Source organism: Plectropomus leopardus, chromosome 15 (assembly GCF_026936395.1).
Source record: "Plectropomus leopardus strain MGB_pleo_1.0 chromosome 15, ASM2693639v1, whole genome shotgun sequence".
Lineage (NCBI taxonomy): Eukaryota > Metazoa > Chordata > Actinopteri > Perciformes > Serranidae > Plectropomus > Plectropomus leopardus.
In genome coordinates this window covers 26,235,886-26,260,116 of record NC_142190.1, presented here as the reverse complement: position 1 = coordinate 26,260,116, position 24,231 = coordinate 26,235,886, and the positions used below count along the sequence as shown (strand labels likewise).

The following is a 24,231-nucleotide window of genomic DNA, read 5'->3' as shown; positions in this document are numbered from 1 at the left end:
TCACAGGAGAAACACAGGTGCAAATAATACTGTAAACAACATCGTTTCTTACATCCGTGCTTTCGTTTCTACTAAAGAGACTTGTTATTGTGCGTGCTGCCCTGAGCTTGAACCAATAATTATTTTGACCCTTGATAAATCTATTGGTTATTTTTTTTAATTAATCGGTCCAAACATAAAATGTGAAAGTAGCAGAGGAAAATTATTTTTGACAATATTAAAGACATTTACGCATGCACAATTTGAGGTATGAAAAAATAAAAAGAATGCAGGAAATTAAGGACCCCAAACCTACACCTATTCACCTGAGCTTTTCATGTGCTGATTATGTAGTTCCTTTCTTATATAGAAGACAATCAAACAGAAAATCAACATTATTAAGTATAAAGAAAGTAAGTTTTGTCATCATTTCTTTTTTTATAGCGTTTTCCTCAGTTATGAGTAGTGATACATTTTATGGAGAATATCTTGTCTAGAGCTCAGTAAGACCACCACAGCTGCCATCGCTGAATACATTTAAAACTACATATAAAACATGTTCAAAGACATTATGGACAGCAGAGGGTACTCCAACAGAACTGTGCTGCCAGGAGACTATTAAAAGCATCTCTTCTAAAATTGTTATTAATTGACTACATTTTAGTATTTTTGTTAAAAAAAAAAAAAAAAACATAATAAACATTCAATGACTTCATTCTTCAAACATTTAATTTGTGCTGCATGTAGAGCAGGTTCATGGATCTCATTCAGGTACAAAGATCAGAGATCAAAGAGAGCTGAACACAACAGGCTTTTGACGGATTCAAAGAAAGGAAAAGTACTAAAGCAATGCAAACAGTATTTGACGGCAGGTGAAATACTGGAACACAATTAAAGAAATGTAACCTCCCTGAGAGAACGTCCATGAGAGCTGTGCTATATATAGTAGACTCATCTAAAAGATTAAATAAGGATTTGGGAAACAGTTGAAACTGCCATGCATTAATTGGGTCAGTCTAAATCATGTCGTCAATGTAAAAACACCATCAAAATGTTGCAACAATCAACACAGAATACGTTTTCAGAAAAAAACTGCACCAAAACCACACTTGAATCTATTTCCTGGTAACACACACTGCTTATTGAACACAAGTCAATTGTGTAGTTCTTTTATGATGGTGAACTGCACACTTCCTGTTGCAACAATTCTGCAGAAAACAGCCTATTCTGGTATCAGCCGCACTTAAATCAAGTTGAACTGCACTTCCACATTCAAATCAGCATTGAATTCTACATCACAAATCAACTTTATGTTACACACTGATAAACTCTGAATTACTCATGTTGTGCCAATATTTCTAACTAGTCTGTGAATGTTAAGAATTAGTTGTTATGCAGCATGTTTGCAAAAACCCCAGAACAAACTGCAGAAAAAAAGCATGTTTCGCTTTCATTATCACACAAATAAAATTAATTCAAGATAGAAGACAGCAGTGTCTTAATGTTTTGATTCTGCCTTGTCATAACATTACAATCAGTGACTCATCTTTCACCTTTGAGTGGAGTGCACATTTCCACCCCAAGCCACTGTGATCGACCTGTCAGGTGAGGCAAAAACCCGCCCATGAAGAGACAGGTATCTTTTAGCAGGGTGAGGGATCCTGCAGGGGCTGAGAGACTGAGACCTCAGGAGTCTCTTGACGGCCGCCGTACGGTCTGAGGACGTTCTCACTGAGTGCATCGAGCTGTTGGAGTTCACAGGCGCTGCTGGAAGGGACGGAGACCAGCAGCTCGACCCATTTGTGACAGATGACGCACCTGAGAAAATAATCAAAATCAGTTTGGACTGCTTGGACAGGTGTTAATATATTTTCTAAAAAATGATTGCAGTGTTTTGTTGTGGTTCTATTATGTGAGGAAACAGATTCAAACCTGATGGTGAAGTGGGGATTTGTTCAGCAGATTCATCGTCATCAGTGTCTAAACTTCTGCTGTTCCTCACAACCTGGAGGGAGCGGAGGCTGGTGCCCCGAGGAGATCTGGTCGTGCCGGGTGATGCTGCAAAACACATCAGGGTCATCACATCTAGGTCCACCTATACAAATGGCTGGGCCCTTGAAAAGATCCAAGGGATGTGGCTACATAGACACTATCACCTCTCCAGACTGTCTGGCAGCTGCTTTCTGAGCTAAATGAAGATAATAGACAATAATATTGCATTATTATTTGGGTTTTAAAGCCTCTCCCAGATCCCTCATTTTCTTCTCCTTTGTTTGCTGGCATCCCGATTTATGTGCAGGTCCCAACATAGGAAGTAAATTCACTCCAGTGCCAGCTTATATTTAGTTTAATTCAGTAAACTTCTCAGGTCACGTGGCCAGCCACCTGCTTTTTGTTTGTTTGTTCGTTTTTTTCTCAGTGATTCCAAAAACAAAATTAAAAAAAGTAGAGGAAGGGGTTTCCATTATGTAACAGGCTACATTTTACTAAAGCAAAAATAATACCACAAAAATGTGTATTTTTGTTGTTTTAATGAGCAGTGGTGAATATTGTGGTTCAAAATAAAATTTGGTTTTACCTGAAAAAATTTTTTTTTCTGTTTTTGTTACATTAGAATGAGGCGTTTATATCCAAATAGGCTACAGAGCTGTTCCATTCCCACTAAGTCACTCATTCAGCCCTAGATGCCACTAAATCCCACACACTGGACCTTTAATATCCTGCGTTTGGACTCAAACCTAATGAGGCCTGTGGTAATCCTGGAGTAGGTTGTTAGTGAAAACATAATAGAAAATGTCTGGTACTATTATACTAAAAAATACAGATAAACTGGAGAAAATGTGCGTGCTCTGTGTACCTTGATTCTGAGCGAGTTTCAGCATCTTAAACTGGGTGACCTGCTCGTGAAGTCTGGCCAGTCTTGGACTTTGGCAGCCCTGCCTCGCTGCTGATGTCGGTGACTGGTAAGAGGAAGACCTCAGTGGCGACAGACCAGGCTGCCAACAGGAGGAAGACAAAGCCTCAGTTTTATTTCCTGGAGTGAAGTCACCTATATTTTCACCAGTAGTGTTAAAGTAGGGCGGAAACTTCAGCGATGACTCAGGGCTTTTCCCAGCAGGCGTGGAAACATAGTCCTGTCGCAGACCTAAAAAATATGGACTTAGGTTATTGCAATCAGCCTTCAGTGAGTATGCATTGAAAATAAGATCATCAAAAACACTCCTCTTTACTCACTGGCTTCCTGTATACGAGCCATAATGTGGACGTCTGTGATGTCCTGCAGTTTGTAGCTTGAGTTTATGAAGTCATGGTTGATGTTCAGTTCATCATCTGTGCAGATTAATAAATGCCAATCAATTGCTACGAAAAAAACATGATCTTATAGAATTTTCTTTGGACAAACACAGAGGTCTTCTATGTGAATATTCCCTTAAAAATGGGATATTTCTGCATGAAGTTCCATGAAGCATCCTAAGCTCTCATTATTATATTACCTGAAGTGTTAGAGATATTCTTGTGTGTCGTGCTGACAGATTTTTTGTCCGTAGAGGAGCCCAAATTATGATGCAAAACTGCAGGACGTCTATAGAAATGACCACTTGATCCTGACAATACAGAAAGAGGGCATTACCTAAACCTGTGACCAACTTTATACAATTTTCAACTAAATTTTATTTAGAAAGCCTAATATCACAAATCACAATTTGCCCAAGATCACTCTTCGAAAAATATTTTTTAATAAATATATATATATTTGCAGGACAATGACTGAGTCTGTGCTGGCTGCTTACTTTTATCCAGCTTATTTATCAGTGAACGACATGCCGTCTCCATCTCAGGACTGGGGTTATCCAGGACATGTCGACACCACCTGAGAGCAGACTCGCTTCTCTCCACAGACTGCTGCTTCTTTGGAGACTCGTATAACCTATGAGAAAAGCATTATTCACTGAAAACATATCCCACTCCTGCTACAGAACAGTGCTCTTCAGAAGAGTTTTCACGTCAAATATCTGTTAATCATAGTCATCGCTTTCCTGATTAGCATCCACCACCATGTGAGCCACTAGCACCTTAAAGGGACCCACCAACCATATTGCCACACAGGAGGAAGTGTGCATCTACTCATGGATGAGAAGCTCATGATAGCGTAAGGTGTAAACATAAATGGTTTCCTTCTCAGCTGAGCTGTAACAGCCCAGTGGTGCTAGGTAAGAGAACGGTAAATGCAAGAGGAAAAATATGTAGTTTTGATTTTAGGGTGAACTTTCCCTTTTTAACATGTTTTTACATTGTTTGGTGACTTCAACAATAGATCAACCTATAGGTTTCTGTCCTGTTTTCAGATTTAATATTGTCACAACTTTACTAAAGTCAGATCAGAGATCATTCGAAACTTTTTCCCACCTACAATGCACCCTCAGATGATTTTTCTAAAGGTCTGATGGCGCCTACCAGCTCTCTTCATCCTGCACATCGTCCTCTACATCAAGGAGCTCCACCAAGTCTAAAGCAGACTCTTCTTCCCGTGCCTCCTCACTGTCCGAGTGGTCTTTTTGACAGTTGAAGTTGAACAACATCCCATCCTTGGCACGGCGAGGCAAGGGGGAATTACACGCTGATTTCAAATGATCTAGTCTTATTCTCGCATCCAGGGCAAATGACCGATTGTTGCAACTCTTGTCTCTTGCCTGCTCATCGTCCGTCCAGATGCTGCAGTATTGATCTGAATTGCCTTCCAGCTTCACAGAGCTGCTTGTGAACTCACTGCAAGGAAGATTTGTACTTGCGTCAAAGTCCACTGATGGCCGAGTGCAAAAATACTGACTCCAATCACCCTCAAACTGATTCTGAAGTTCCATTTTTTCAGTGAACCTTCTTACTTCTTCAAGCTCTCCTCCAGTTATGTGTTGTTCCACCTCAAATCAACATAACAAGGATGTTAACTGGACAAAATTGGGCTAAATGTCCATTTTAAACTATCTAAGATCCCAATTGTTACTCTGCACAGACAGCACCAACACTTCACTCTACCATCCATTGACCCAGATCTGTTGAGTGGGGCTGTTAAGTACAGACACCCGACAGATTGGATGGATTTAAAGGAGCATCATGGGCTTATGTGGATTAAAGAGTCCATGAGTTGCTACTAAGAAAAAAAAGAGCCACTCAACATCACACCATCACGACTGATAGAAGTAACAATACCTATAGCCATGGAAACAGTTGATAGAAGTATCTGTTTGCTCCCTTGGTTGAGTCATCATGTCACATTTAGCTGTCATGGAAATTTTAACTCTTTAACATTCAGCACACAAAGGAGGACTTATTTCTCAGACTGTAGTGTTAACAGACAGATGATAGTGTGCAGCTGGTTTCATTGTTTCTCACAATAAATGCTATTGCTGAGCATTTGTGGTTGAGCGCTTTCAAATGCACCCAACACACCCGAGGAAGTTGTACTGTGAAGTGTGGTCAGAGACTGCTTCTCTCTCTTTCTTTAACACACACACGCACACACACAAGCTGATTAACAAAAGATTTACAGCTTCTCTCGCAAACACGTGAGTGATACCTCAAAGTCTCCACCTTTCTCACCCAAACACCAGGGATCAAGTGCTACTTTGTTTTTTTAACATTAACCCTAATTTATAAAAAACACTTCAGAACTTTAAATGAGGTTATACTGAAGATATGGACATTAAATTAACTGACCCACCACTGAACATGATGGTTAAAAAGGTTGCATTTACTGTATTATAGATTGTAAATATTCTTTTTAAGTGGCTGTGAGCTTTGTGGGACCATATCATAAAAAAAAAGACAAGAAGCAAGAAGATGCATAATTTCCTGTGAAGAACAAGGAGAATATGGGTATAAATATATGAGTATTTATTAAAGAGTTCATGTATGCGTACACCAAGTCTGGTATGGATATTTGTATATTTCTTTTAATTGTTGGGGGTATTGAAATTGTGGATTAAATGGGCCTATATTTATAGTCAGGGGAAACATTTTGGGCTTCTGGGCCCAGATATAAAAAAGGCCCCAACACCTCTCCTACATAAAGTACCAAGACAAACAGGCTTTGGGCTTGCCTCTCTTTGTAGTTATTCAGCAATTTTATATGATTTTAGATAATTCTGTGTCTGTTTTGGAAATGTTGTGTCATCTTGTGGTTGATTAATGTCTCTTTGTAGTTATTTTGTCTCTTTGCAGTACCTTTGCATCTTTTTGTTGTCTTTTTATGTTTCTTTTCATGTCATTATGATTCTCCTCCTGGTCTGTACATGTTTATTTGATTGACTTTTTGCAGGTTAAAGCCAGGGGAGACTCTGACACTTTGGGCCTGATGAATAATCTATTCATGGGTCCAGTGCATAGGATTCTGTGGCAGAGATTAAACTTTTCTCGTGTACCAGGCATGTGTGAGTACTGTGGTTACTGATGCATATGTGAATGGCTCTATTGAGAAAGTCTTTGGTTTGTCCATTCTGGGTTACTGTAGTTATAAAATGGCGGAATCTGTTGAAGACGACCCGTTCCATATCGTAGATAGAAAAGGCTCATTCTAACGAAAACACAACAATTCTTATTATCAGGTGATTATTAACTAATTAATGTGACACACTGGACCTTTAAGGCCACAGTACAGAAACTCAGTCAAACTCAATCACTTGTCATTTTTACTTAGGCCTACACTTTGTTTGTTTTTTTTATAATTCTCCATGCTCCATTGTAATAACATTTTAGCTAATGTAGCCTACTACCTGTTCATTTAAAGTATTTTTAACGTAGGAATTTACAACTTTAACCCCACTATTGCTGTTTGTGTTGGTGGTGTAAACCAGAGTCCATAAAGTTTTAACCAGGGGTCGACAGATTATCGGCCTGGCTGACTACTGGGGGCCAATATTTGGCATTTTGCAGATGATCTGTATTGGCATTTTATTTTAGTGATCAGCGATAAAATTGATTTATTAAAAAGTGCAAAGAAAGTGTCAGCATGGGAGGAACTTTTTACTGTGTAAAACGTCAGGGAGCCATTTGTGTTTATCCATATTTTATTTAAGTTTTCACTTGACTTAATAATAAGGGAAGTTGCTGGGAACTTGCTGTATACTGTATGATGCTGAGTTTGCTAAAGGCACTTAAAGTTTTGTCTTAGTGTTTGTTATATTGCAAATTTTATGTATTTAAGGAAATATTTTTATTTTTATTGTCAATATATATGTTCCAAATATTGGTTATCGGTCTCATCAGCTACTAATATCTGGTATCGGTATTAGTCCTGAAAAACCAATATCGGTCAACCCGTAGTTTTAATAGCCCAAAACTTGCACTTCACTACAAAACTAATGGTATGGCTATATTCTTTTGGGTAAAGACTTTACGAATTATTAAGTTTACCACATGAGGTAGCTCCCCACGACTCACCTGCCCCTCCCGAAACATCTTTGTATCAACCCTGTCGTCACCTCTTACAAAACAAAGCAGGTGAGCAGGAGGGAGAGGAGGAGGAGAAGGGGGAGGAGAAGGAGGAGAAGGAGGAGGAGGAGGTGTCTGGTAGCTGCTGCACTTGCGCCCTGCCTCCTGTCCTTCACCTCACCGCCCACCGGCCTGCTTCCTCTTCGTCATCGCTGATGTCTCCCTGCTGTGTCTCACTGAGTTAACACCGACCGACCGCACGTCTTCACCTGCCACTGAAACTACAGCAACATGGCGCACTTCTAAGAGGACTCTCCTGTTTAAAATGTGGATTAACCAGCGACAGGTAACACAGTGAAGCACCACCTGTGCCGCTGCGGGGGAAATGCAGGACGAAAGCGGCAAAGCAGCACCCGGGAGCCCCGCTGGAGCAAGTGCACCCACCGCGCAGGTAGGAGCGGAGCTTTGTTTGTTCAGACTCACTTTAGGCTCTGAAAACAGCGTTGGACACCTTCACGAGTGGTTTAATTTCACCTCACGGGACTCCAGGAGGTGTAGCCTGCCCGGTCGTGGCAGGACAGCTAACATTTCTTTAAATGAAGTAGTCCAACCTGTCCGTCCACATCGCTGTCTCACCTCCGGGGCTTGTCTTCAGCTAACCGCTGTAGACAGGAGAGATAAAGCCTGAGCTCAGTGCATTTACTCAACAGATGTGTGTACACAGACTTTTCTCATGTTTTTACACCACAGAGGTTATGTTTTGATGTGTTTAGTTCCGTTTCCAGCATTATCGAGGCGTTGGCATCACACTGATTTGTCTCCTGAGGTGTAGCTGTGTGTTATTTACACGATGTTTGCTTTTTTTCTGCTGTACTCAGCTCCCGTTTTCTCATTTAGCCCTATTTATGTCATTTACAGTTGGCCTAGTCTTTTCTCAGCACTAGAAAGTCCTCAGAAATGGAAATGGTTATTCAAATTATTAAAGCTGTAACGATCAGTTGATTAATCGATTTGTCGATTAGGACAAAACTAATCGGCAATAATTTATGCAGTCGATGAATTATTGCTGTAATTTTTTGAAAGTATGAATACTAAATACTAGAGATGGGAATCCCCAGAGACTACACTGTATAATATTATCACAACACTTAAGTCATGATACAATATATTTGTGATTTTAAATGTGTTTTGATATGCGCAGTATTGCAATAAAATATATTGCGATACATGAACTTTATTACAACAAATTATGTGTCCAAAAGGCAAGAAAACAACATCTGTATCATCTGATGGATTACTAAAAGTTTATTGTGTATTTGCACTATTAATAATCTTTTATTTTAATACACTTATATATATAAATGCATTTGGCAGCTGTGTATCGATACAATTTTGCCATCCAAAATATCACAATACAGTGCTGTATTGATTTTTTTCCCCTCTATACCTAATAAACACAAAACATTAAAGTTTCAGCTTCTCCATTACGTGAAATAAGTAAATAAGTGTTATCTCTTGGTATCTTTTGATACTGCTGTCTTTGCCAGGACATTTGAACAAAGATTTTGAATCACAGTGGGGCCCTTAATGGTTAAATTAAGTCATATGTATATTTTAATGACTAAATCAATGAATCAAGGAAGTAATTGAGAAAATATTAAAAATATTACTATAATATATAGTAACCGAAAATGATTGTAAATGATATATAATGCTTCTTGTATTATATATATATATATATATATAATATATATAATTCTTTTAGCACAGTCTTTGATGCTGTTCATGTACTCTTATTCTGTCCTCGGTTCACTCTTGGTACGGCAATTTGTCAATACATTCCTTTATTAAGTCATCTTGTCACCACTTCACATTGTGCAAAATGCCTCAGCTTCCTGGGTCATGCTTTGAAGTCTGTTATGCAAGAGTTGTAGGCACCACGCACAACAAAAAAAAGACAATTTTTTTTTAATCTAGCATTTTGAAAATAAAGTTGAAATGTGCAGAATAAAGTCAATATGTCAAGAATAAAGTCAGATTGATGAGAATAAGTTGAAATGTTGAGAATAAAGTCGAAATGCTAAGAATAAAGTCACCTCCTCCACTCCATCAAAAAGTGTCTTGTGTTACAACATATCCTTTTTGTCTTCCACGCAGGTGTTACCTTCAATATCTGTGTATCTGTCCATTGCTAGCTATTTCAGCTTGCACGAATGCAGCCGCCTCTCCAAGTTTGCGTAGTATCTCCCTCTAAACAGACACAGCTTTCGGCACAATCTCTTCAAAGTCCCAATACTTTAAACCACACTCTGGTAAAATTAAAGAATATATAGTTTACTTGTTACTAAAACCAGTACAATTTAATTCAACACAAGGCACCAAGGCAACACACAAGGCATTTTGTTAAGATAGACATATACACTATGTTGTCATTTGATTTATTCTCATAAGTTCAACATTAATCTTGAAATGTCAACTTTATTTTTCGACATTTCTTGACATTCTCCAAATGCAAAAAAAGACAAGATGATTTCAGCTCCTGATTTTTTTTTTTCATATTCCTGCCATTAATGCGGAAAGTTTGACTTTATTCTTGACATTTCAACTTTATGGTGACATTAAAAAAAACTTCCTCTTTTGATTAATTTCCCCTCATGCCTGGCTATATAACCCTCTTCCGTACTCTCTGCCTCTGAATATCACATATTATTGATTATTTAGAATCGTTTTAATAATACTATGGTTACTGTATGTGTCACTGTAATAATCGATAAATTATTTATCCTAAATACATAACAATGACAGTAACAGCGTGTAGCAGAAGCAGAAGCCATGCTGTTATCTTAATTGGGCTTCCCCCTGCGACCTGACTTGAGAAAATAGTTCCTCTCATGTTTAGAGGTGGAAGAGTAAGAAATAGTCCAGTTGGCGGTTTTATGATAGACAGACGGCACCAACCTTACACAAAACTTGTTTTACAGTTGCACCTCTGAGCAGCAAATCTTTTATTGTTTTGGGGATTTTTTGCACTTGGTACTGTACTTAAATAATAATTAATTATTAAAATTGGCATTGATTAATTTTCTGTTGATTGACTAATGCAGTGACTCTATCTATCTATCTATCTATCTATCTATCTATCTATCTATCTATCTATCTATCTATCTATCTATCTTCTCTACATGATCCATACATGAACAACTTGACAACCTGATCATGAAAAGTGAAAACTGGTCAAATACAGATTTTGATTCACAACTATATTATTTATATCTTCATTCTCACTTTTTTTCCCTAGAATTCAGTACACTTGAACGGGCATACTGTCGCTCAAAATGGCCACAACTCCACAGCTACGCCTGCACCACAGCCACAGTTTGACTCCCGGGCCTCGAGTCGTGCACCCTCTCCAACTCCGATTGTCCAGAGGGAGCAGTGGGGAGGGAAGTACGAGTTCCTGCTCTCCTGTATCGGATACTGCGTGGGACTGGGGAACGTGTGGCGGTTCCCGTACCTTTGTTACCGCAATGGAGGAGGTGAGCTGCCTCCAAGAATAATTCGCTGCCCTCTGAAGTCTCAAATGCTTCAAATGCCTGGGTGCACTGTACGTCTATAATAATTTGTTACACCCATTTGGACAAGAGGCCCTCGTCGCCCTGCCCTTGGGTGTGCACTGTCCTAATCATAATGGCTTATCTTCCCCTTAGTCCAGAGGTCTCCATGGCAGCCTTCAGCACAGGGAGCTAAAACACAAAACATTTTCTAATCCTTTAAGTTTTCCATGATTGCACACCAGACACAGTGTCTAACCCAGCTTATTGCAGTGTGCATCTCCACGTGGATTCAAACATGTTGGAGCTTGACTTACAGTAAAGTAGAATAACATCAGTCTGTGCAGCTGCCACCTAGACAGAGATTGTTTAAGTTAAACCTGCCTCTGCAAGCCGTCTACACATGGCAACACAAAATAACTGCAGTGGATTTCTCCTCCAGCGCCACCTTTCCTCAAACTGCTTGATTTTTTATTCTTCACAGGTGTGTTCCTCATCCCCTACTTCATTATGCTCTTTGTGACGGGTGTTCCTCTCTTCCTCATGGAGCTAAGTTTAGGCCAGTACGGAGCAGCTGGTCCCATCACTGTGTGGAAGTGCTGCCCTCTGCTCAAAGGTAACAACCTCCTGTATCATGTTTTCAGCCCAGTATTATTTATACATCTGCATCCGCTGTGATTCAGCATCACAAACTCAAAACCCTTCAGAGATAATTATGTCAGGGTGGTGACCTCATGCAATTAGTTAGACCGTGTCAAACAGTACAGAAAAATCAGATCACACCTCCATATTAATTATCCAGGAATCTCGAGCTTCCAGTTTGAAGCATGTGTAATGATGTGAGTACGCAGGACCTCACGTTGACATCACAATCCCCGTGTCACCAGTAAGTCCGGGCTAACAGTAAAGTCGAGGAAATAACTGACTTTCTGTGATCAGTTTGCCGCCTCACTGATACACGTCATGTGGCTGAGCTTAAAAATTCCTGAAAGTTCTGCAACTCACTTGCTAAATATAAACATCTGATGAGGAAACCTGCAGGAACTCCTAAAAATAGAGCCAGAAAAGCAGGTTTTTTCATAAGAATAGTCTTTATTTTAAACTGGAAATGTCAACAGCCACTTGGCAGGCTGAATTATGAGAGATGGAGTTGCTCCAGGTATTATAAAAGAAAGTTAATAGTTTCTGGTAAACAAGCATAACATTAAGTGTCTGGAAAGCTGTATTTAAATGGATGGTTCACCCCAAAATCTGCAAGATAACAGAGCTCTTTAAAAGAGATAAGCATCCATCACCGTATGAGCCACTAGCAGCTTAGAAGGACAGTTCGACCCCAAATAAAAAATACATATTTTCCCTCTTGCCTGTAATGCTGTTATCAATCTAGATTGTTTTGGTGTGAGTTGCTGTGGAGATTTTGGCTGTAGAGATGTCCGCCTTCTCTCCAATATAATGGAACTAGATGGCACTCGGCTTGTTGTGCTCAAAGCACCAAAAACAAATACATTTAGAAAACTTAATAGCAAAGTCTCTTTCTGTGCATCTACTGCTTGCTCACCTAGCACCAATGAGTTAGCTACCATACAGCTTAACTGAGGAGGGTGTCATTTATGATCATATCTTTTGTTTGGATGAGCACAAACCTCTCATACATGTCACAATCTAAGGCCAAAAATAGTTACTGTTTGGCCATGTGTTCACGTACGTGTCCGACTGCATCATGAGCGTTTTTGTATTTATACTTACCTATACGGGACACGTTACTGGAGGATACCTCTAGTACGAGAGAGCTTAGGCCATATACAAATACTGGATGTGTGGGATGTAAACAACAGACATGGCGTCACGGGAGGATGTTACTATCATGTTAATGCTGAGATCAAGGCAGAAAAGGTGACAGCGGCGACAATTTAGGTAGTACAAAAGGCCTCTAAATTATGCCCATCTGTAATCCCCGCTGCTGTGTTTACTGTGTCACATCCGCTCGGCCTCAACACTGCCCCTGCTGTTCATACACATACTGCATCTTGCATCCACATCACCTTAATTTTTGAGAACGTGCACAGCAGATGCGCCAAAAACCGAAGCAGGGGATGCATGGCAGCCATCATGCACACACGTACGCATAGTTAACAGCAACTATATCTCCGGCCTAAGCCTCCCTCTGTGTAGTGATACTGCTGGTTTATCTAGTTCGGTAGAAATAATAGAGTTCCTCTATCAAACTGCTTACAACAAGGTCTGTGGATTATCTTAAGTAAGCAGGGTTGTGATTTTCAGAAAGAGACATTGCTGTTAGATTTTTCAAATGTATGTTTTGGTGCTTTGAGCACCACAAACTGAGCATTATACTTAAGAGAGGGCAGACACCTCTGCAGCTGAAATCTCCAGCACTCAACAACTCACACCAATATCTTTTTTTGATTTTGACAAGTCCAATTACCACTTCATGCAACAGGATGTTCATAGCTTCCTCTATATTAAAATGATCTAACTGATGTATCCTGTCTCATACAGTATCTCCTTACACAGTAGTGCAAGGGGATAATGTCCTGTTTTTCTGAGATGCTTAAGACTGCGTCTCTTCTTGCAGGTATTGGCATAGGGATGCTCTGTGTGTCCATACTGGTGTGCCTGTACTATAACGTCATTATAGCGTGGACGTTTTACTACCTGTTCAGCTCGTTCCAGAGCCCTCTGCCCTGGTCCTGTGAAGCTTTCGCCAATGCAGGTCTCTGCGGAAACAGCACCACCGGCAATAAAAGCCTCAGCCCCACTGAAAAATTCTGGAAGTAAGTTTGTCTGTCTTAATTTATTTAATTTATCTATTTTAATCACACATGTATACAAACATGTAAAAATACACAACCATACACACATAGCAAAAAAAACCAAACAAACAAGAGAAGACATGAAAAGAAACCGATAATGAAATTGATAATGCATGTTTTGAAACACTTGACCCAAAGTATTTCATTACAGTAGACCTCTTTAGACTGTTGAATCTCTACTGTACGTCACCATGCAACTTAATAGTTTTTATATTTATTTTAAGGGTCATTTGATATCACATATTTGTCCACTTTTTCTGACAGTCTTATAAATGGTTTCTGGCCCTTTAAAGTGATTAACCTGTCACCTTTTTCATCTTACATGACTCAGGACTTTGTGGCAACAGTTTTTATAATGTGTGCAAATATAATTCATCATACCATATGAAACCCGCATAACACATGAGAGCTCCAACTTTTAACATGATGATTTTTTAAAAACAACAGTTGTTTCTATTATTGCTGTGCCTCTCTCCCTCTATCTCCCCCTTTCCTCCCCTCTCTCTTTCTCTTTCCTTTTTGCCACGATTGTATTTCATTTGTTATTTACGACATCTATTGCACGTCTGTCTGTCCTGGAAGAGGCATCCCTCATCATCCTCTGCTGCTCTTCCTGAGGTTTCTTTCTTTTTTTTCCCCGTTGCAGGGGTTCTTTTTCAGGAGTTTTTCCTGAGGTGATGTGAGGGTCTAAGGGCAGAGGGATGTCGTACACTGTAAAGCCCTCTGAGGCAAACCATGTTTTATGATAATGGGCTCTATAAATAAAATTGACTTGACCTGACTCGACTTGTTAGGTCTTATGGGTGTAATACTTTATATTGTAAGCATCACTGTTACTTATCAGCTCTCTGAATACATTTTATTTTAAAGGTTGTGCAATGTTGTGAATATGGTGGAAAAAGTTGTTACTCAGCCACAATGCCTAAATGACAGCTTACTGGCTGCTTCAAGTGAAAGAACGGGTTTATTGATATGCAGTAAACAAACCAACAGGGTTCAGAGGCATGAGACAATATCAAGGTCAGTTCGCTGAACCGGTCACCAGAGCCTACTCTCAAAAAGCATTCAGAGGCCATTTCCCTAGTAAAATCTGGCACTTCTGACTGACGTAGGCTTGGCATACTCAGCAGTATGAATCTTGGTCTTTTTCTTCAGGCAGATGCCTTCATGGTCATTAATAAATCCAACACAACAACCGTGCCTTTTTTATTGTACGTCAGTTAAAGCGTAACACATGTGGTAAAAGGCGTGCTGTTTATATACCTGTGTTTGACTTGTGTCCTGCAGTGAGCGTGTGCTGGGTGTTGTGCACAGTGCGGGCCTCCACGACCCGGGCCCTGTCCGGTGGCCCTTGGCACTGTGCCTTCTGGCTGCCTGGATCATCATCTTCCTGTGTATGCTGAAGGGCATCCGCAGCTCTGGCAAGGTGAATATCAACACAATGTTGTTATTGTCAGCTCCCGCAAAATACACACACACACAGTCCTGCCCTTTGCTGCCATATCTTATCTAATGTGTCTGTGCTGTCTGTGCTTTCAGGTGGTTTATGTAACCGCTACCTTCCCATACTTTGTGCTCATTGTTTTAATCATCAGAGGAGCTACACTGGAGGGCTCTCTTCAGGGCATTGCTTTCTACCTCACGCCAGACTGGAGCCAATTATCTAATGCACAGGTATGTCTGATTCTACACTGATGGCTGAGGAGTCTGTCACAAGGGTTCCCGCAGATCCTTGAAAAGTCTTAAAAGGCATTGAATTCATTAATATTAAAATAAGGCGTTAGTTGGTATTAAATGTCTTAAATCACCCTTTCAAAAGTCTAAAATATGCTAATGCATTGGGAAGTTGGGCTTTTTTTGCCTTTTTCTGACGTTGCATTGTAAAATCTCAAAATAATTGGTCAAATATTTTTCTTTTTTAAAAATAATTTACTGAGTCCTTCCTCTTAAACTCTTCATAACAGGAGTCACAGCAGTGGAATTCCACATAGAGTAAGAAACTCAAAAGTCATGATAAAGCTCACCAGTAAATGCTAGGTATTTCCCAACTCTATCCATATCTAACTTTTTCACTTGACCAAAAATATAATGTTTTATGTTACAATAAAACACTTAACTCTGCCCCTAACTCTATGTAAAAATGAATTTTCAAAAAATTTTTGTTTGTTTGTTTATTTGTTTTGTTTTGTTGTTTTTTTATCTTCCAGGTTTTGTTTTTGTAAAAGTAAAGCTTAAATTTCACCCCAAGTGGCATTAAAAATGTCTTTAAAAGTATTAAATGTAATTTGTCTTAAGCTGTAGGAACCCTGCTGTCAACACTGTGATGATTTGTCACTGCTTTATATTTAAGGTTTATTTCTGTTACTGCAGGTGTGGAACGATGCTGCCTCACAGATCTTCTACTCCTTAGGTATTGGGGTTGGAGGGCTGCTTTCTATGGCCTCTTACAATAAGTTTGACAACAATGTCATCAGGTAAGTTTCTGCTCTGCTGTACCATTTGCTCTGTTGTTGCGGGTTCAGTCCTCTTAATTTTGTGTTTTGATTTCAGGGACACTTTGATCATCACAACAGGAAACTGCAGCACCAGCTTCTTTGCTGGATTTGCTATTTTCTCAATCCTGGGTCACATGGCATGGAAGAAGGGAGTGCCTGTCGGAAAGGTGGCGGATACAGGTACAGATACATTTTGTTCAGTAATCTGGTGGATCTTCTTTAATCTAGACTGACCAGACTCAATAAATCCAGCACTTCACCATTGTTCTTTTTTTTTTTTTTTAAGATTTATTATTATTAGCAGATGCTTAAATCACAGTGCAGGTGCACTTCCAAAAATGTGTCAGGTTTCCATTTGGGAATTTAAAATTATTATTTTTTAAAAGAAAAAAAGTACAAAGATATTTATATACACAAACAAACAAAAGAAGTAAAAAACAAAACCCAACCCCCAAAAAACGCCACAAAAAAGACAGAAAAGGAGGACAATATATATATAATATTAACAAAAATCAATATAACATAATCAACATAAAAGTTTAAGTTAAGGTTCGTCAAGGAACAGTCGCTTCCCTGTAATCGGTGAAATCAAAAGAAGGCAGAATGTTAATAGAGTGACCCCTAATTTTCTGAAAAGCTGAAGGTTGTTACATTACATCATATAATATTTTTTCAGGTGTCATAAATAAAGCATTTTTTAATTTTAACTATTTGCAATTTAAAAAAAAAATCTCACTGGGTCATACATGATGACCATTTGAAAATTAGACGGAGCACGGTGTGTGTGCAGTGATTCTCAAATGTTCTCTGTTATGTTCCCCTTCAGAGGAGAAAGTTAATGCCCCTTCCCCCACCATTTTTTTATCAATCATTAACAATAATTGGGGAAGCAACTGCTGAAAAAGGATCCATGTTGAATTTTAGTGAAGTAAAGGTGAGCTTGATAGCATCAGCAAACTGTTGTTTGTTTAGGTTCCCTACATAAATCATATTCATTCAGCTTTGTTTCACTCCATGCTTCTTGCCCTGGTCAACCATGCCCCACCTGCAGCAGCTCTATGCACCCCCAGGGGCCTGCCCCACAGTTTGAGAACCACTGTATTTGATGGGATATATGGGTATTTAGGTCGTGATTTAAAATCCCCTTCATTCAAAAATATGTTACAACCCTTAAAATGTCCGACCTGGCCTAGACTGCTTTGTATCTGTGCAAAGTTTGACACTAGAGTTTTCACTTTTGACAGGGGCGATGGCAGCGCACTTCCCTAAAAACTGAGATTCAAACATATGCCGTGCAAGCCTGATTAGAGACATCACAAATCTGAAAGCCAACTGCTGTCTTAAAGGGGAAACATATCGACGAGGGAACAGACTTTGACACGGCACCATCAACAAAACCCGAAACCTCCAATGCAGAGACTAACAATTTAGTAAGCTACTAAGTTGAGTGTAATGCAGGAAACGCAACGGCATAATAACAGAGAAAAAAACGATGAGGCTTTTTTGGATTGTCAGTATTTTACTCATACATATTATAAAATTTGGAAGGAAAACTCTGTATTTCTAAATTGAATGATATTAACTTAATATCCACCTTTTTAAAAAAAAAAAAAAAATTATATGTGAAAACCAAAATCACTTCTGTATATTGTATTAAACTAATGTGTTGTGTATAGGGGTCGACTGATATTTGGTTTTTTAGGGCGGATGCTGATTATTAGTAGTTAATAAGACCGATAATAGCTATTTAAAATAAAAACGAAAATCTTTCTGTTGAGATTTAGCATTTGTAAAATAAAAAACTCCAACACAAAACTTTGACTGACTGTTTGAATGCCTTTAATTGTGTTTGTTTAATCAAACTGAAACTCTCAACATAAAATACAGCAATTCACAGCAACCTCTTTTTTGAAAGATTTTTGGGGAGGGCTTTTATAGGAAAGCTTTAATTTAAATTAATTTATTTTGTTTTCGATCATTAAAATAAAACTCAGATACAGATAATCGGCAAACTACCAAATATCGGCCCCAATAAACACCCAGGCCAATAATCTGTCGACCCCTCATGTTTACATTTCCTTGTTGAACAAGATGTATTCCTTTTTGCCTTCAGGTCCCGGACTGGCCTTCGTTGCTTACCCAGAGGCCCTTGCTCTGTTGCCAGGCTCTGTGTTTTGGTCCATCATGTTCTTCCTCATGCTGTTCATGCTGGGGATCGATACGCTGGTAAGGCCACACTCCACTCAAAGATATGAGCAGAAATAAAGACGTATGAGTCGGCCTCCCTTTGTTTGATACCTTCTGCTCTGCTGCGTCACAGTTTGGCAACATGGAGGGCATCACTACGGCCGTGCTGGACGAGTTTCCACACCTCAGAGCAAACACGCTGCACAAGTCCTTGTTCTTGGGCGCTCTGTGTTTCTGCTTCTACCTGATGGGTCTCCTGTTAGTGACTAATGTGAGTGTGTTCAACTGCAGGAAGTGATTCATTTGACTGTAAATGCGTCTTCTCTGTGATCACACTCACATTTTCCCCCGTGCTGCCTGTGTTTTCTTAGGGAGGGATTTACTGGTTCACTCTCATTGACTCCTTCAGCACTAGTTTCGGCCTCATCATCATCACCCTCTTCATGTGCATCGGCATCTCCTTCTTCTACGGTAGCCCATCACAAACCCCTAACCTTCACATCAAACTCCTCTCTGACCACATCTTTCCTTCATACGAGTTAACCAGGAATCATGATGTTTAGCAAGTTGCAAAGGAAGAGAAACATAACTTTTTGTGCTGTAAATGCTTCAGAGCGAACGCAGTTTCTGTTTTACAGCTGCACTGATATCCAGCAGGGTTTTTTTTTTACGATTACTGTGGAGTCAAATAAGAGACATAAGTATTTGACTTCAGAAGCCACTGAATACTTGATACTGAAATTTAAACACCACCGCACAGTATTGAAATATCTTACTTTTAAAACCATGTATCTGAATTGGCCATGAGTTCACTTCATGCATTCTCTTTAAAATTCAAATGTAAAAATTTTCTTGATTTAGCATTTTCACAGTCCACAACTAAAAATTCATACCTACAAAAATTCAAATTAAGAATTTCAATAAAAATAGATTCCAGTTGCTCAAATTTAATTTGTCAAATTCAGATCTTAAAAAAATATTCAGGTTGAAAAATTCAAATAGAACATTATTTACATACAAATTTGGTCAAATTCAGATCCAAGAATTGAAATAAATTACTAAAAAATGATGATAGCAGCATCCAGGCTACCGAGGGCAGGATAGGCAATCCAGCCTGAATGTTTGTGTGCAGTCAATTGCACATAAGCAGAAAAAAATTAAAGGATGTACCACCCAATAAAATTCCACATTTTAATCTTGGAGAGGTGAATTAGAAACAAATACATTGATATACGTAAACTATTTCAATGCTATGAATTCAACTGTGTTTAAATTCCATTATTAAGTATTCAGTGACTTAAAAATTCAAATACTTATGTCTCTGATTTGCTTCCATATACTGCTTATCAGATCATATTTTATCTCAATTTTTTTTTTCAGTTTTCACCGTTTTGTCGAAACATTGAATATATTTAATTCTCTGCTATCTCAGTTATGTCTTGGCTGGGGTCCTAACCTTGATCTCTTTGTGAACTTTTCTGTTAGGAGTGAACCAGTTTTGTCAGGACATCATTGATATGATCCGTCACTGTCCTCCCTGGTGCACCAAAGTGCTGCTTTACTTCAAAGCATGCTGGGTTTTCTGCACTCCGTTTCTTCTGCTGGTGAGTAAACACATCAGTATGTTGTTCGTATGCACAATATGACATCAGCGTTGATTATCTGTAATTAATGTGATTAATGCTTTTTAGAATCTATTAAACTTCCACAAACTCAGCGGGCTTATTGTGCTATTTGATATCTTGTCTAAAAATCCAAATGCACTGAAATTGATAGGTTTCAGATAATGTTTTCAGGTTCATGTTCATTTCTTTCCAAATTAAGACATAACTATACCAAAGCAATGACCCTCAGTACAGGCTGAAACGTTACTGCTGAGTTAAATCTCATATTATGGCCTTACTGTATTGTTGGTTTGCATCACCTACACAATCCGTGTTACGTCAGTCCCTCTTTTATTTCTGCTGTTCTTGTCACCTGAAGCAAAATCCCCATTTACAGCGAGGCTACTTGATATAGAAATGTAGCACATACAGTCAAAGGGTAATCTGATGTGGAGGGAGACACTGTGCTGTCGCAGTATGTTGAAAAAAATCCCATTGATGATCAAACTGGAGGAGAACAAAGTATGATAACTTAATGACCAACTCCTGCAAAAGTTTTGCCAACAAAATGAAAATAATGTCACTACTCTGAAATGAAGCCAACTGGGCAGAAATCTTCACAAGAGCAGTTCTGAATAATTCAAGAGGAGAAACTGACATTCAATCTGAGTCCCCCCCCTTGTAGCATTTGTGTGCTGGCCTCCTCATTCACTCTTCTTCTGTTGCCATTGTTGCCTTTTTGTTCAGCTGACACATTCCTCTGCTCACTCTAGTTCATCCTGACCTACATCTTCATTGAGATGTACAGAACATCGCTCCGCTACGGCTCCTATGTGTATCCACTGTGGGGTAAAGCGCTGGGAGTGTGCATGGGGGCGACCTGCTGTCTACAGATCCTCATCTGGGCCATCGTGGCCATCAGCAAGGAAACTGGAACACTGAGAGACGTCAGTATCACCATTATGTCATTCTGTCACTGTGAGGTCCGGTTACACCTCTGCCATGATCACACTCACTGCTGTAACTGTCTAAACATGCAAAGCTGGTGGATAAAATGGCCTGTGTAGGGAGGTTTATGACTTTCTCTTGCTTCTCTTTTCAGCGTTTCAAGAAATCGATTCGACCTCTGAATTCCTGGAGGGTGAACAACTTGAACAGCACCGGCAGAGTGGAGGAGCGCGTGGAACCTGAGAGGGTGGAGGCTCCATTCACCGTCACGCTCACAGACATGGACTTTACTGCGATGACGTGGGAGATGGGGAGCCAGGCGTGACGGCACCGGAGAGCAGTGAAGAACGCTTAGTGATGAACAAACTACGTTGTCAAGAGACAGAGGAATTTATTTTTATTTGTGATGTACATAATTCGCCCCAGCTAGGCTCTGGTGGCCGTGTCTGAGCAGACGGTGTCCTGCAGGGCAGTGTGGATTATTGCTGTATTTATATCATTATTGACATTCAAAATGTATTTTTTAACTTTTTTTTTAATTTACATCATGTAGAATGTAAGGTTACAAGTTTGGATCATCTTCCTCTTAGATGGACATTTTGGATGATAATGATCGAGCAGGACATCTGCTGATCTTATTTATTATCATGGTAGCATAGTGCAATTCATTTTGACTGACAGCAGTCATTATCAAGTTTTTATTCATCGTGTGCGACGAGGAGGGACAGAGACTGCAGTGACTCTGGATCTTTACCTTCAACGACCTCTGATGGACCCGCAGAGGCGACCACAGATCATCAGCCTGCCAGAATAAATGAGTCAGGAATACTTTTAATCCATTTAACTTTTTTAAAAATTACGATTGCTAGAATTACCGCTAGAATAAATAAATACATTTTAAGAACTTGCCAAAGGAACTTCTAAGCACTGTCTGTATATGTCTGAACTCCTGCATTTCAAAGATTCAGCAGAAAATTCCGACATATTTACATTCTTTCTATACAAGTATTGTAGAAATGCTTTTTAAGCGGGACTAACTATCCTTTCTCATCATAAAAAAACTAACTACACACATGTTGGTTTTAGTTTTTTAATGTTTACTCTGCTTTGATGGTTCTTCAATGTCAGTTTCCCCTCTGCTATTTATTATAGAAAGCCCTCCCTAAAGGTCCACTGTGTAGGATTTAAGGAAATATATTGGCAGAAATGGAATATAAAATAATAACTGTGTTTTTTTTAGTGTGTAATCACCAGAAAATAAGAATCGTCCCGACCTCCTGAGCACTGAAGGTATCTTGACCAATATTTTATGATCAGCAGAAGGCTGAAGTTTCAACTGGTTGCAATCTGCAGATCTCTCCACTGGATACCACATAATCTTACACGCTGCTCCTTTAAGTCACTGCATATCATTGTGAAATGTATTATCTGGAGAGGCGCTCATAGAGTAAAAGACAATGACTGATGTCATTGCATCACTCTTGATTATGTTTCATATCTTTCAGAGGCTGCAGATGTTGCACTGATTTAACAGCCTGCTAGGGGAACCAGTTGTTTAAATGTTATTTATTGGCAAATTGACCACATTTTACAACATTTAACAACTATTTTTACGAGACCCTTTGCTACCGATGAAATTTAACTTGGGACATAAAGGGGCTAATCATATGAAGAATTTCAAAAAAGCTTCACCCAGATAACACAGCTTACTTGAAAACATCTGTCGAATGAATGTGTTGATCTTTTGAAGTGGGTGGATTAAATAGACTGTCCCATATAAAGAACATTTGTTAACCACTTCTTTCACAGATGACAAACATTTTGGGATCATCTTGAATGTCTAAAGATTTCATTCCCCAGGGTTTGTTTTCCCAGGCTGTTTACTTAAAAATGGTTTCCAAGAGCATGTGCTCTCTTTAGTGTCCTATTGCCAATAAGTAGGACGATGGCAGATAAAATAAAACCTACCAGTCAGCAAAGTTTGCATTTTTAAAAGTCTCTCTATCACGAGTACTTAAATAAGGGCCATTGTTTTCTCTCTAAAACCATCTTTCAAGCTGGATCACTACTTTAAAACCTTTGATTAGGAATGTTTTTTTTCTTAGGATTGTATGTCATGTCATGAAACTCCTCTAATTTTAACAAATTGTTTTGCCTTTTTTACACACTGCAATATGCTATTCTCCTGCATATTGCTCCGCACAACAATTGAATGCTGATATTGTCTTCACATTTGTCAATTCTTTTGTTGTTTTGAATATTTTTCTTTCAGTGATGTCTGATGAAACTGTAACTGAGTATCTGCAGGTCCATTTAAAATCTAAAAAAGTCTTAAATTCAATTTTATAAAAGACTTAAAAGTTATTAAATAGTCTTAAATCTTAATTTATGAGGTCTTAATTGACACATTTTTCCTCTATTCATTTATTCAATTTTTTTATTAAAATGAGTCAAGCTCTTCTGCAAGAAAATCTACATTTCTGACTCAGTTGTCATCTTTAAACCTATCAGTGAACCTAATAATTTCTTTCTACTTTACACTTACCTATTGGCAAATGTAACCTGACTCACTTACATAAAACTTACCTCCACACAGGACCACATAATAGCCATTACACTCACCTGCAGTGTTTGAATTAGAAAAAGGTGATTTGTCCCAAAAATTCATCTTGAATTAAGTTTAAAATCATTTTGAAAGGGTCTTAAAAAGTGTTAAATATAAGTGTCTGAGACTTATAGACACTCTGAGTCAGGTATGTGTAGAAAGCTAAGATCAGTTCTACTGACCTGAGTTTTCATAGTTCACATAGATTATTTGTTTTGACTTAATACATTTACATTGATCATATGGTGGCCTGCTGATGGAGTATGTTGAATGAAATCAGACACATACAAACAACAAATACACAGAGAGAAAACAGGACATTTTAAATGTAATTGAGGTGACTAAGTGACAGCTTTCAGCATGTACCTTGTCGTCATGTCAATAACAAAATGTGACCACAAGAGGGCAGTGGTCGCCCAAAGATTAGCAGGAGGCACATATTTAATCCATCGTCGCTTACTGAAACTCATATTAGCGGTCTGCATTATATGAAAGATACCATGATGATTATATGCTTATGTTATAGTGCTGAAATATATGTTTCTTTGAGGAGTAACATCAGCGACATCAGCGCGTAACAACATGTAAAAAGGTTAAAAACAA

At 38.9% G+C, this 24,231-nt stretch overlaps 2 protein-coding genes across 2 annotated transcripts; one reads left to right on the top strand and one right to left on the bottom strand.

Annotated features, from left to right (window-relative positions):
* Nucleotides 1-645: 645 nt before the first annotated feature.
* Nucleotides 646-5,018, bottom strand: LOC121952611 (SLAIN motif-containing protein-like). The gene is made up of 7 exons (XM_088088393.1): nucleotides 4,435-5,018; nucleotides 3,771-3,907; nucleotides 3,474-3,584; nucleotides 3,214-3,309; nucleotides 2,837-3,124; nucleotides 1,912-2,037; nucleotides 646-1,797 (listed from the first exon to the last, which is right to left on the bottom strand). Exons 1-7 carry the CDS (start codon nucleotides 4,839-4,841, stop codon nucleotides 1,529-1,531), a joined length of 1,434 nt encoding a protein of 477 aa, XP_087944519.1. The 5' UTR covers nucleotides 4,842-5,018; the 3' UTR covers nucleotides 646-1,528.
* A 2,546-nt stretch (nucleotides 5,019-7,564) lies between these two features.
* Nucleotides 7,565-23,408, top strand: slc6a7 (solute carrier family 6 member 7). The gene is made up of 14 exons (XM_042499384.2): nucleotides 7,565-7,858; nucleotides 10,706-10,943; nucleotides 11,443-11,574; nucleotides 13,552-13,750; nucleotides 15,077-15,215; nucleotides 15,329-15,463; nucleotides 16,160-16,263; nucleotides 16,340-16,464; nucleotides 18,398-18,510; nucleotides 18,605-18,742; nucleotides 18,843-18,942; nucleotides 19,957-20,075; nucleotides 20,849-21,022; nucleotides 21,178-23,408. Exons 1-14 carry the CDS (start codon nucleotides 7,793-7,795, stop codon nucleotides 21,346-21,348), a joined length of 1,953 nt encoding a protein of 650 aa, XP_042355318.1. The 5' UTR covers nucleotides 7,565-7,792; the 3' UTR covers nucleotides 21,349-23,408.
* The last annotated feature ends 823 nt before the right edge of the window (nucleotides 23,409-24,231 follow it).

Coding starts and splice junctions, on each gene's coding strand:
- LOC121952611 (XM_088088393.1), bottom strand. CDS start 4,841: ATGGAACTTCAGAATCAGTTTGAGGGTGATTGGAGTCAGTATTTTTGC. Junction 3,908..4,434: donor GTGCAGGATGAAGAGAGCTG/GTAGGCGCCATC, acceptor CTTTTCTCATAG/GTTATACGAGTCTCCAAAGA. Junction 2,038..2,836: donor GAAACTCGCTCAGAATCAAG/GTACACAGAGCA, acceptor TGTGTTTTGCAG/CATCACCCGGCACGACCAGA.
- slc6a7 (XM_042499384.2), top strand. CDS start 7,793: ATGCAGGACGAAAGCGGCAAAGCAGCACCCGGGAGCCCCGCTGGAGCA. Junction 18,743..18,842: donor GTCTCCTGTTAGTGACTAAT/GTGAGTGTGTTC, acceptor GTGTTTTCTTAG/GGAGGGATTTACTGGTTCAC. Junction 21,023..21,177: donor AAACTGGAACACTGAGAGAC/GTCAGTATCACC, acceptor TTCTCTTTTCAG/CGTTTCAAGAAATCGATTCG.